We start from the raw sequence: 13,720 nt of genomic DNA on the forward strand, positions 1-13,720 counted from the left end.
AGAAAAATGTATATTCTGATGCTGTTAGGTTGAATGTTCTGCATTTGTCTGTTAGATCAATTTGGTCTATAGTGTTGTTCAAATCTGCTGTTTCTTTCTTGATTTTCTGTCTGGTTGTTCAATCCATTATTTAAAGTGAGGTATTGAACTCTCCTGCTATTGTTGTATTGCTGTTTATTTCTCCCAGCAGTTCTGTCAATGTTTGCTTTAAATATTCAGGTGCTCTGATTTAGGGTGCACATATATTTTATAATTGTTGTATTTTCCTGGTGAATTGACCCTTTATCATTATATAATGTCCTTCTTAGTTTCTTATGACAATTACTTAAAGTCTATTTTGTATGATGTAAGTATAGCCACTTCTGCTTTCTTTTGATTGGTTGCCATTTGCATAGAATATCTTTTCCTATATCTTCACTTTTGGCCTATGTGTTTCCTTAAATCTAAAGTGAGTTTCTTATAGATAGCATATAGTTGGATCTTGTAGACAACATAGAATTGATTCTTTAAACTTTTTGTAATTAGTTTTTATAATTAGCATTATTAATTTTTATAATAAATATTTCCTTAAATTGTTATATTTAAAAAGACTGTCTGAAATTAATCTTAGAGCTCATTCTACCTGCAAAAGGCTTGATGAGTTAAGCACTTAGAGATTCTCTTGCTTTTGCTAAGGTGTCACATTTGCTTTTTAAATAAGTAAAAATTATTTTTCAAAAGGAGGAGGAGGAGGAGGAACAAACAGAAAATTTTACTAAAAGTAGGTAAATTTAGCAAAATATTAAGCCTTCAATGTAATACATAGCAATCAAGTAAGCAGGGCCTCCTAGTCCATGCCACCCCATTCCCCCAAAGCTTTGCATGCTATAGGCTCTTGAAAATTTTTTCCTGACATTCAGAAGCTTCCAATTAGCATCTCATAATCCTGCTGTTACTCATTTCTCAAAATATGAAAGTTGCCCTCTTCATTTCTTTTCCTTCAAAATAGGTAACCCGTGTTTATTGTATAGAATTTAATTATTACCAGTTAAAAATGAAGGTCTCTCCTTAATCTAACCATCCCCTAGAGAAAAACACACTTAATGATGTACTGTTTAATAACTTCAGCAAATATATACAAAGGTCAGACAATGAAGTTTGTGAACTTTCTACCATGTGCTTACCACTGTGTAAGTGCACGGTGGAAAGTTTGCCAACTTTGTATGTAAAATATTAAAATTTATTTTTACCTAAAAGTGATCATACTAGATACAATCTTTTTTTATAATCCTGCTTTGTTTCACTTGATTATAATACATCATGGGTAAGTTCCTACCTTACTTATTTAAGTGACTATAAAAGGTTACTATGTATGGACCTATCATAATTTATTTAAATAATCCCATATTCATGAGTTTTTAGGCTTTCTAATTTTTCACTGTTATAAATATGCCACAATGTACTTGCATTTTTGTACCTTTGCCTTGGGATAATTTATTGGGATAAAATGTTTGATCAGAAGGTAAACATATTTTATAAGTGGAAATATCCACTAAAAGACATGAAAAAATGTTCAAAATAGCCCCTAATTGCAAACAACTCAAATATCCATTAACTATAGAATGACTAGATAAACTTCAGTGTATTCACGCAAAGGAATACTACATTGCAATGAAAGAATAAACTACTGTTCCATGCAACAACATAGATAAATCTCAGACAATACTGAATGAATGAAGTCAGGAAAAAAAGTACACACTGATTTCAAGAATTGGCAACACTAATCTAGGTGATAGATGTTAGAGTAGTGGTTGTCTTTGGAAGTGGGATTATCAACTGGGAAAGTGTACAAGGGAGCTTTTTAGGGTGTTGGGAATGTTCTATATCTTCATCTAGATGATGGGTTCATAGGTGTATCCCTTAAAAACTATCAAGCTGTGGCCTTGCAATGTGCACACTTGGGGATGTAAAATATAGCGTAGGGAATATAGTCAATAATATTGTAATAACTATATATGGTGACAGATGGGTACTAGATTTATCGGATGACCACCTCGTAAGTTATATAAATGTCTAATCACTATGTTGTACACCTGAAACTAATATAAGATTGTAACTGAAAAATAAAAAATTATTTTTAAGATATGCACATTTTACTGACGTTACGTTAGACCTCAATTTTAAAAATGGAGGTGAACATATTTTAAATATCCATACATATCTTGTCAGATTCTCTTTCAAAAGGTTGGGTCACTTTACAACTGTAGGGGGTAATTTTTTTTTTTTACCCTAGAGCTTAAAATACATTCTATTTTCTATGAGTCTCAGAAATGGTCATTACTCATGTATGCCCACCCAAACATTGTTATTCATTTCTTCCAAAGCCTAGAATTTTCTTTCCAAACCCTTGAACCATATCTTCATCCTCAGTCTTTTTAAAATCACCACCATTTTCCTGTACTACAGATGTATGAGTTCATAGATTATAAATCTCAAAGTCATCTAAAGATCAAAAAGATTGTCTTTAAGCTTGGGGAAAAGCTTCTAGAATATGAGAGGCAAGTCTCCTGCCTGGTCCCCGTGGGAACCCACTGAACTACTTGCAGGTCTCTGAACGTGCTTCATTATTTCCCACCTCCACGCGTCTGTGAATGCTGGTCCTCTCCCTAGAATATTCCAAATACTCAAGTTATTTTACTGAGAATATGCAATATTCTGGCAGGCCCAGAAATGAGAAAATACACTGTCCCTGTCTTCTAGGGCCACAGGACATAGTGGGGAGACAGAAATGTCGCCCTGTAAGGACTACACATTCTTGCCGAAATTTGTGCATTTAACCTACGTAGAAATGCAATGCATGCATTCCTATTCAGTTTAATTGAGTTGGTTTCAGTACAGCAGTCTGTCCTCTCACGATTTTTTTCTTGCTTTTGTGACATCAATTACCCACCTTCCTCCCTGCTCCTTCAACTTCGGAGTATCTCCCAGGGAGCCCTGTGTCCACTCTGACACGGCTTCTGAAACTGTACTCATTAAAATCACCAGTAAGCTCCTAACTGCCAAAATCAATAGCCCTATTTTTTCATACCACCTCTTCTTTGACTTTTCACGGCATGTCATTCATTCATTCATTCAACAAATATTTACTGAATACCAACTGTTCTAAGCAGTGATCAAAACAGATGAAAATCCCTGCCCTCTTGGGGAAGGCAGCAGAACTCCAACAAATAACATGGTATGATGGATGGTACCAAGGGCTATAAAAATAAAGCCTTTTGTTACAGATCCCACATACATAGAGCCTTTATGCACATTAGAGAAGCCCGCAAAGAAGGCATAGTTCATTTATAATTTCTTCCAGACCAGATGCAATTTATTTCGGGGTCATTTTTATCATGAGAACTGTTGCCTGGTAATGTAACTGACATTCCACCTTTATCAGGTTACCAGGGAAACAAATCCAGAAAGTTAACCTAGAGCCAAATTTATCCATAAAGGAAGAAGAAGGGTTTGTTAAATCATTTTCCAAAGATCAAATCAAAAACATATTGAAAGTACTTTGGAAAAAAGATTCAGTTAAGCATTTATAGTCATAGAAGGAACAGGAATTACAGTCTCAAGATTCTGCCTCCAAACTAACCACTTGATATGTTCCCCTACCCCCCATTCTAACTTGATTACTCATTTTAACTTGCTTTACTAATCTGTATTATCAGATCTGAGGTGGGCTCTGCCCTGGGAGGAAGCATTTTAGAGACAGGAGTACAATTACAGGGTCGTTTGTCTCTGGCATAGGTGTCTGTATTTGCTTCCCATACTTCAAAATAGGTTTGACCTCTGACACTTGGGTGGCATTCACTCCATGCCACTGCCCTGCTTGGGCTCATAGTTCTATTTTAATCTCTAGTTTCTATGTAGTTTTTGTTCTAGATTAAGGGCTGTAATGTGGAGTTCCTAGGTTCACCTCAAGGGATCATGATATAATGTCTTTTAAATTATACACAAATATTTCGGCATACCTTTATATGTTCATTTTCCTGCTTCGAAGATCCTTAGCTTTCATCACATTCTTCAAAGAGTCTTGCAATCCTTTCAAGAGTTAAGAATGACCCATCTATTGAGGATATTTATGCTAAGTGAAATAAGTCAGTCACAAGGGGACAAATATTATATGATTCCACTTATATGAGGTACCTGGAATAGTCAAATTCATAGCAACAGAAAGTAGAATGATGGTTGCAAGGGGTTGAGGGGAAAAAGGACCAGGGAGTTAGTGTTTTGTCTAATGGGAGGAGTTTCTGGTTTGGAAGATGAAAAAGTTCTAGAGACAGATGGTGGTGATGGTTGCACAGTAATGTAAATGTACTAATTCTACAGAACTGTACACTTAAAAGTAGTTAAAATGGTAAATTTCATATTATGTATATTTTACCACACACACACACACTCACACACACAAAGAATGATTGGTCTAGACAGCCTCAGTATTTTGCTCTAGCTGTTGTCTTGACTCTGCAGGTTATGATTGAGAGCCCTCTTTCAAAATAGAGTCAAATAACAATATGCAATCATGGACTAATACTATTATATAAGGAATAGAAATTAAAATAAATATGGCCTTCTGTTTAACACCTGAATCAAATTTGAATATTTGAAATCCCCTCTCCTTTATATATTTTTTTAAATTTCTAAGATAATCATGTTACTTTTATATATATGTATACGTGTGTATACATACACACATATGTGTATACATACACATGTATGTATATGTGTATATATACATATATTAAAAAATACACACACACACAGAATTAGCATAGTAGAGAAAAAGTCTTAGAATTAGAATCAAGTGTGAAACCTGCTGTCTGAGCTGGAAATGTACCGTATTCATCTTTCTTTTTTAGGCAGTTGAGCTCTAGAATAAGGCCATCTATTTCCTCTCCCCTCTGGCTCCAGGACCAGTTTATTCATATTATATTCATTTTTTTTTTCTTTCCATCTACCTGTCAATCTCTTTTGAAAGTCTTCCATGTGCCAGGGCCTAAGTGGTAGTTTTCATGTCTGTATATGTTCTTCAGAAATCCACTTGGTTGGGTTTACTATCTAAGCTGGCCTCGGAAATCCCTTGGAAAAGTCTCTCCTAGAGTGGGATATTGCTTATACCAATATGCACTGGAATTGAACCCAGAAAAATAAGTGATAATGGGATGGAACGATAAGGTTTAGTGTGAATTTTCCCCCCAGATTTACATATATTGTGTAATGAATAAGGAACTTTAACCTTATTCATAATGCTCCCACCTTTAATCCTAAGAATTATATTGAGTGACAGAAACTACCTTCTTCTTTTAGTACCCCAGGAAGATACACTGTTCAAAACCAGATGGTTTACTAAGTGGCTGTGGTTCGCCCCGTGGCAGTGGTAGGTGACTCTTTAAATATCTTTAAGAAAAAAGTCATCCTGATGCTACTCATGGGGTAGGACTTTGGAGATTCAATCCATCAGATGTTCTTTTGCCAGAACTGACCCAAAGGCAGCCCTTGCGGGAAATACTGGCTTGCTCTAGGAATTGCTGACTGTGCCTTTAGGTGCAGATGGCATGCCCTCCCACTGAGGTCAAAATCTGCAATCAGCTCCCTAAATTCCAGATTAGGAATCAACCTTACTGTGTAAACCTTTACTTGACTGGTGTGTAGAACCTGTGGGTCCATATTTAAGCAACAGCTCAGAAGAGGAGCACTCTAGGCCATCTTCAGAGAACATAGCCTCAAAAAGTCAGCCCCTCATCTTCCGTCAATTGTTGGCTTAGATAATCAATATTTATGGAAGATGATTTGAACACTATGTCTCTCCCCTCTTCCAGCTACTCTGAATTCTTTCCTTCTATTGAGATGAATATCAAAAACCTATACCGCCTCAGTCCATCACAGAATTGCTATCACTTTTTAATATTATGCCTCTGCGTTAAAGTTGCTAAAAGAAATTTTAAATTGCAGTTTTAAAAAATACGATCAAAGCCATTGTCTAATAAAATCTCCTTTGTCAGGGGTCAGCCTGGTGGCTCAGGTGGTTGGACCGCTGTGCTCCCAACACTGAGGTCACCAGTTCTATCCAGTGAGCTGTGCCCTCTACAGCTAAGATTATGAACAGCAGCTCTCCTTGGCGCTGCCATGAGCGTGAGCAGCCAGCAGCCACCTGCTGTGCTAGGTATAATGAAAATGATGTATCTGATTATGCTTTATTCCCCCCCGTGGCTACTAGGAAGCTCAGGGCTAAAAACACACACAAATGCACACATGAATATGTATGTACACATATATAAATACATTTTAATGTTCTGCAATGCCAGTTCCCTATTGAATTTGTTTATACCCTTTCTTGTTTATATAAGTGATACAATGTGATGTTTTTAAAAATTCCTAAATTACCACATAATTAATTCCCCACAGATGTTCCCTCTTTTTTTTTTTTTGGCGTTTCTAATTTGCCTGCAAATGGGATTCTGTCCAGCAACCAAAGCCACGGTGTAGCCAAACTGACAAGAGTAGTGACAGTTTTTAATACTCAACTTACAAACTAAGAATTATGTCATCGGGGCTGAATGCAGTTGTGGCGAAAATTCTAACTGTTTTTGTTGTGGCTAACTGGTTTTGGAAATAATGAAAATGCAACTGGGTTTTTGTGTTGCATATAGTTATATGCTTCAAGATGCAGGACTTTGCAGTGGGAACTTCCTGCAGGAGTGACAGCCTAGAATAAGACCTGTTAGGAGAAAGAACTAACCTTTATAAGGGCCCACCTGGTGCTACGATATGTTAGTTTTTCTTTCGCTGCTTCGTTATTTGCGGCCATATGCTGAGACTGGTGCTTACCCACTCATGAGAGCTAATTGTTAAAACTCCAGGAGTATTGTGATCCAGTTGATATCATGTTAATAGCTTAAAACAGGCCATTGTGGGAGTGCTTACACCATGCCAACTGGCAAACACTACAAATCAGACCCTCCGTTCCCAAAGGCCTGTTTGTTACGACACTCATCAGTCTACCTCTGCTTGTCTGGCTTATCGCTCATATCTAGCAAAGATATAGGTATTTCTGTCCTCATTTTATAAATGAGAAAACAGATTTTTAAAAATCTTTAGGATTTAGGGAGAAATTACAGAGGGGATGGAAAAAAAATTCTAAACAGAAAGAAATTGCCAAAGCAGGAATAGAGGTATAGGTACAGTACTGATCCTGAGGGCTACGTTCAGAGAAGAAAGATCCTATTCAGAGGAAGGCAGTGAGCTAATCTAAGGAGACTGCCAAACTGAGATTCAGAAAGCTGTGAGAAGAACAATTTCTATGAGACTGAGGGACAAAACAAAACTTCCCCCTCCAGGGAAGTTCAAGGCTCTTCCACCCCTTCCCAACTCAGCCTCTCCCTACCTTGGTTGTAGGAATCACATTTAAAGGCAAGAAATTCCATCACCATGACCACCACTCAAGTAGGAAGCATTTACTCAAGCTTGAAGGCAAGAATTGGGCCATATTTCCCAGAAGGCAACACTTCCAGAAAAGTTAAAAAGTCAACAGCCAAGTGTATATTCCTTTTCCTTCAGACGTACTTCCCAGCAGTGACTGGAATGGAAAGAGCCCTTGGCTGTCCCCAGCATCCCTGGCCACCGTCCGTCCCTTTGTGGCACCCTCCTTTCTCTTCTAGTAGTTGGATCCAAGGCAAGGGCCTTGGCCTAAAAAAGCCCAACATGGGCACCCAATGCCAGCTCAACTATAGAGCATCTAGGTGAGGTTCTAGTTTGTTCTGAATTTGGGTTTAGAGCCAACCAGTAACCAAGTATTACTTTGCCAGTCATTTTCTTGCCATGTATTTCCCTCAGGAACCTTGCGGGGAGGGGAAGCTGTGGTCTGGGCAATGGTTCAGGTGAGCACAGATTACCTTGCCCATTGTTGTTTTCCCAGAGACCAAAGGATAACGAGCTCACATAGTTCATAAGTGGCAAAGCCAGGATTAAAACCAGGTATGATTACAGAGCCTATGCTCTCTCCAGGGAGCTCTTTCTGTGACATTGGGCTGGAACCAGAAATCTTGGGAGAAACTCTCCTTCTGGGGTTCTGGAGGAGAGTTAAACCTCCCTCCTCACATACTGATCTGTTTTCTGAAAAAAGGAGAGTGTGAAGGCAGACATTTCTCGGAATGATAAAATGATATCTTAAGTGATTTGGTGAGATAATGTCTGTATAGTGCTTAGTCAATAAGTGGCACCAGACTGATGGTAGCAATACACTACTAAACTATGATGACGGTAATGCTTGGTCTCCAGGGCCAAAACATGAGTAAGCACATCAAGGGGCACTTCTTCCTCTGCTCAAATATTTTATTTTGGAGTTAACTAAGAAAGGAAGGAATTTGGAGTTGGGGTTCAAATAGTCCCCCAACTCTTCAAAATGTAATGCAAATGACGCTATCTTCAGTGTTTCCTAAGTTTCTATGTCCTAAATGTCTTTATAGAAGAAAACCTTAGTCAAGACATCTAACTGCTGTTTTCTCCTTCTCTGACATCTAAAAAGCCACCTTCTCAGATATGGCAGATCCTAATGGGTGCCTATCAACCAGCTAGCCCCCTTCTTCTGGCTCACAGATTCCTGATTTTACCCAGGTAGGAGAAAGCTATGTGCTCAGGAAAGACTCCCCAGTTCCAGAGCATAAACAATGATTAGTCTAAACCAACCATAGTAATCCATTCCCCTTTACCACAGATTGGTTTAGAGGTGTATGTTGCACCAAATTCTAGCCAATGGCATCTATAAAGATGTTTGTTGCACTTCTGCAAAATTGAACACAATTTTGCAGACGTGCAAGAGAAACTTCTTTTTTTTCCTGCTTTGGCTTTCCATGTAAAGACATAACACTTAAAGCATAGCTGCCATCTTAACACCATAAGAAGATAATGGAAAAGCTGATCCCAAATCCTCACATTATTAAGCCGAAGAACAAACCCTGATTTATTTACCTCAAGGCTTATTATCATGTGAAAGAACAATAAATCCTATTATATAAACTCTTTGTAGGCACACATTCTATAATTTCCAGCCCACATCATCCCAACCAATATACCTTATCATTTCACAAACTTACCCCAAATTGCCCGTGGAGTGGAGGCAAGAAAATACTATTGAAGGAACAGTGGGAGTAAGGGCAGTAACTGGTGTTGAAGAGTTTAAAGATGCTTTGCTGACATTGTTGAAAGTTTCCAGTGCCCTGGATTTTCAACTGCTGGAATGGAAGAGTCGTCTGAAATTTCCTGGTGCAGGGGCTGTCGCGGAGTTCACTTACATTTATGACCCTGTTGTATCCATGGTTAAAACATGGGTCCCTGAGGATTTCATCTGTACCCTGAATAGAAAAATCACTTGAAGGGGTCACATACAAATGCTCTGGGTACAAAAGCAGCTGTCTGACTTCATTCATGTGTAGGCATTGTACCACCTCCCAGCACTCAGCTCTGGCATCAGCATGCCTCTGACCCACCCTCTTCCGCCTTGGGAATAGTCACATTTGTATAACAGGCACTAGAAGTGGTATCAGATATAAATGAACTCTCTCTATTCACAGAAAGCTAATAGAGTTCAAGCTGGGCCCAGAAATGCCACGAATTTGGAATATTCCCTCATGCTTAGTTCTAATCACGTAAGTCAGAAGCAGATTCACAAGGAAAACTCTCAAAGCTCTCAAAATTCTGAGTGTGGCGTAGTTCTCCAGGAGTCGGCCTGTGTCCCCACACCCACCTCCAAGGAAAAAGTCAGAAGTGCCAAGAGCTGGAAATGCTTTAGATCATTTAAGCCAGGAGTATCCAAATGGGTTTTTAACCCACACCCAATGTGTTCCAGAGAAGAAAGGGGACTACAGTGGATTAGAGGCTTAATGGAGCGTTGGGGCTCTGTAGGCATCCTTCAGCAGCCCCTTCTCCAGTGGTAGTCATCTTATGGACAGTGCTTCTGAGAACCAGAGTGCACTTTAGAGGAGAGCAGAGAACTGGTTGTCCTTTCAGTGGAGACAGGGAACATCTGGATGTGACATCCTTGCTCTGTGTTTGTTTATCAGGGTGTGTCTGGTACTCGCATGGTTTCGAGTATGTTTAACTTTTCTTCCCTTCAAAATGCAGAAAGCGTCTGGGGACAAGATTTGAAGTGTTAATCAATAAACTTCGTGTTTCCCCTGAAGTGTTTTCTTCTCCTCCTCTCCAGGTTATTTCTAACAACTCTGTTTTCTGTGATTTGTAGGAAATGGAGATTAAAAAGTGATAAAGAGGTTATAAATTGCACACACCCTCCCCTGCAATAATACTCTGGCACGTAATTTTCATTGTCAACCCCACAGGAGTGAGAAGTTATTCCCCAAGAAAGGATCTGAGTCGTGTCCTTGGAGATAGTGCAGTAAACAAACATAGGAGGTGATGTCTGGATGGGAGGATTCATAAGGGTCTACCAGATGTACTTAGACTGTCTGAAAAGGTTTGGAAAGTACAGTAATCAACTTCAGATCAATTACTGAAGTAGAAAGAGAAAACAACAGGAGGTGGGGGCTGGCAGCCCAGATGTGGGGAAGGCAGGCCTGGATTCAGTTATACTTGCCTGAATGTCCTTGGCCAGTTTCTGCAAGAGAGCTTGATCCTTCCCGTAACACAAGAAGCTGTGTGTGTATACACTGTAGTCCTTGCCATATAGACGAAAGTACAGAGCATTCTGTGGAGACTCAACAGTTTGGTTTTGGGGCACAAAAGTGATTTGTGTAGAGGCTCCCCCGAGGTCTAAAGCTCCGTAAGTTTCTTGACTATCATTTTCATTTGGCATCAGGTTGAGCCACCTCAATTTCTGAAAGAGAGTACAGTTACCAGTGGTAGAAGCCTCTGGACATCCCCTTTTTCACACTATTTCTTGGACTCCGGGACTTCCTAATGTGAAGGAACAGGAGCATAAGGGTGACACAAAGCTCTCTAGTGGTTCCTGGATATACATCAAATCAACAGCAAGAAAAGAGGGGTTTCAAAGACATAGCTCAAACTGCAGCAATATAGAAGCAGTACAGTCAGTGTTTAAGAACTCAAGTTCAAATCCTCACTCTTTTGCTCATTAGCTGTGTAACCTTGGGCAGGATAATTAATCTTCTCTAGGCCTAATTTGGGGCTCTAAACTGAGAGAACACCTCATACAGTTGTTCTGAAAATGAAATCATACAGCACACGAAAAGTGCTTAGCATAGCACAAGATACTTAGCATGAGGCAAATATCAGCTATTCTTATTTTTAAGGATAGATTTTAAATTTTCGTTATGTCTCTCTGAAGTGAAGGTATGTCTTCCTTATTCTCCAATAGTAAAAGTTCTTGTAAGAGAATTATACCTCTGGTAACACTTGCAAGTGTGGGGGTCAATTAATTTGTTCATTCATCCATCATTCACTCTGGCTAGCAATCCAAGTATTGCCTGAGATAGCAACGGCATTGGCTCCCAGGGAGTCACCCCCATGGGTGCTGTGAGATAATCACCTTGATGAATTTTCCCAGCAGATAGTTGATAGTAATCCAGCCATAGGCACCTTCTTCTGTGCCAGTGATGATTCTGGCACCCTGGAAGTTAAAGGGGTAGCTGTCGAGGCTCTGCTTCACCCTAGCCAGGACATTGTCCGCCAACCGTTCATTTTCTGCGCTACACAAAGGAAGAGCTGAGGTTACCAGTTTTGTTTTAATAACTACACCTACCCATTTCAGCCACAGCTTCCAGTCAGCTGTCCCAGGACGGGAATCATAACTCATTGGAATAAAGAAGAGAGATGGAGATACCCACACATGGCTGTCTGAGGGGCTGTCCTTTTGGGTGAGGTAGAAATATCTTTGGGCCCCCTCTTTCCAAATCCAAATCCTTCCAATCCCTGAATAGGCTGGTTTTCCTAAAATGCCATTTTCGTTGTTAGTCTCTGGATCCAAAAGATTATCAAAGTAATTAAATTTTAATTACTGTGGTGGTCGTTGCTGGGTATTGTTTGATCACCATGCCCAGAGCTAATGTGTGCTACATTAGCCATTGCTAGTGGCTCCTAGCTGGTTACAGACCAAGGTTCTGCTTGAAGTTCTTAATTAGGGCTCTAGTAGATGCCAGGTGGCAAATGTCCTGTGACAAACACTCAACTCCACTGGTGCCTGACTGGGAAAAAAATCCTTCTGATTAGTGCTTCAGTTCTTGGGTCTGAGACCTTCAGACCTAAAGGAGGAATCTTCCAGGAACTTTATAATGAAGATGGGATGTAATTGCTTCCAAGATGTAAGCTACTCGACATTGAGAGCCTCTGGGGCAGAGGATGCTACCTTCTAACTGGCATTAGACCCTTATGATCTCGCATCTGTATGACTTCCATTCCCTACCAACTGGCCTCTTTTCCCTCGTTTTCCTTTCCTCCAACCCACCTTGTCTACCAGTGTTACCAGTTGTTTAACATCATTTAATGGCTTTCCATTATGTCCCAGATAAACTCCAAACTCCCTAGCATGGCCTACAAGGCACTTTGTAATCTAGATCCTGCCTTCTCAGAATCCCACTCAGAATCCTGGCTCTACCATTACCAGATGTGTGACCTTGGATGAGTTACTTAACATTTATACGCCATGGCTTCCTTATTTGTTAACAATAGTTACTAATACCTGTTACTTCATCGAGTTATTATAATTAAATTAAAGCACACTGATAAGAACATAGCACTGTGTTTTCCTGAAAATAAGACCTAGCCGGACAATCCTCTCTAATGCGTCTTTTGGAGCAAAAATTAATATAAGACCCAATCTTATTTTACTATAAGGCTGAGCATAATATAACATAATATATAATTAATATAATGTAATATAATGATATAATATAATAATAGTATAATGCCAGGTATAATACAATATAAGACCGGGTCTTATATTAATTTTTGCTCTAAAAGACGCATTAGAGCTGATTGTCCAGCTAGGTCTTATTTTCAGGGAAACACGGTAAGACATCAACAAATACAAGCTATTGTTGTTATTATTATTATTTTACTATATGCACCCTGTGTTTTATCTACGCAGAACTATTTACAGTCTTCTGAACATGCCCCAGTCTTTCACACATTCCTGCCTTTGCACATCTATCAGAACACAGAGCTCCAGGAAGCCAGGGACTTTGTCCTCTTCACTGTATCCCCACCACTTAGAACAGTGCCTGACACACAATAGGTGCCAAAGAAACGTAGGTTATGGAACGCATGCTGTATGCTCTGCCTGTGACGCCCTTCCCCCACCCTCCAGTTCATCCTTCATGATTCAGCTCACATGTCCCCTCCTCTGGCAAATCCTCCTGACCTCCTCCCATTCTGGGCAAGACAAAGTGTGCTCCTTCCTGTAGCAGCTCTGCGCATTCCTCTATTAAAAAATTGATCACCCTGTATTGAAACTCTGATCTCCTTGAGGGCTGAAATCACCTACTTCCATATCCTGGGACAGAGTAGGAGGTCAGTGCACAATGAATGAATGAATGAATGCATGAATGAATGCATGAACGAACAAACAAACAAATGAATAATGCACACAAGAACTAAGTAGTGACCAATAAAATGTGCTAGTTGTGACTATTTGTGTCTTGTGACATCTGTGAGTCTCCCCTGATCTGGGGCTAAATCTGTAGCCCCAAATCGCAGAATATGTAGGCTCATCCTTTCTCTCGCC

At 39.5% G+C, this 13,720-nt stretch overlaps 1 protein-coding gene across 1 annotated transcript in view; it reads right to left on the reverse strand.

The window, feature by feature from the left end:
• The window catches only part of ENTPD1 (ectonucleoside triphosphate diphosphohydrolase 1), a 98,344-nt gene that overhangs the window by 14,489 nt on the left and 70,135 nt on the right, over positions 1-13,720 (reverse strand). The window contains exons 5-7 of the mRNA XM_019724764.2: positions 11,528-11,687; positions 10,616-10,855; positions 9,120-9,377 (exon numbers count right to left, since the gene is read on the reverse strand). Of these exons, the coding sequence (XP_019580323.2) occupies positions 9,120-9,377; positions 10,616-10,855; positions 11,528-11,687 (658 nt within the window). The remainder of the gene's footprint in view (positions 1-9,119; positions 9,378-10,615; positions 10,856-11,527; positions 11,688-13,720) is intronic.

The sequence above is a fragment of the Rhinolophus sinicus genome, linkage group LG07, assembly GCF_036562045.2.
Source record: "Rhinolophus sinicus isolate RSC01 linkage group LG07, ASM3656204v1, whole genome shotgun sequence".
NCBI classification, from domain to species: Eukaryota; Metazoa; Chordata; class Mammalia; order Chiroptera; family Rhinolophidae; genus Rhinolophus; species Rhinolophus sinicus.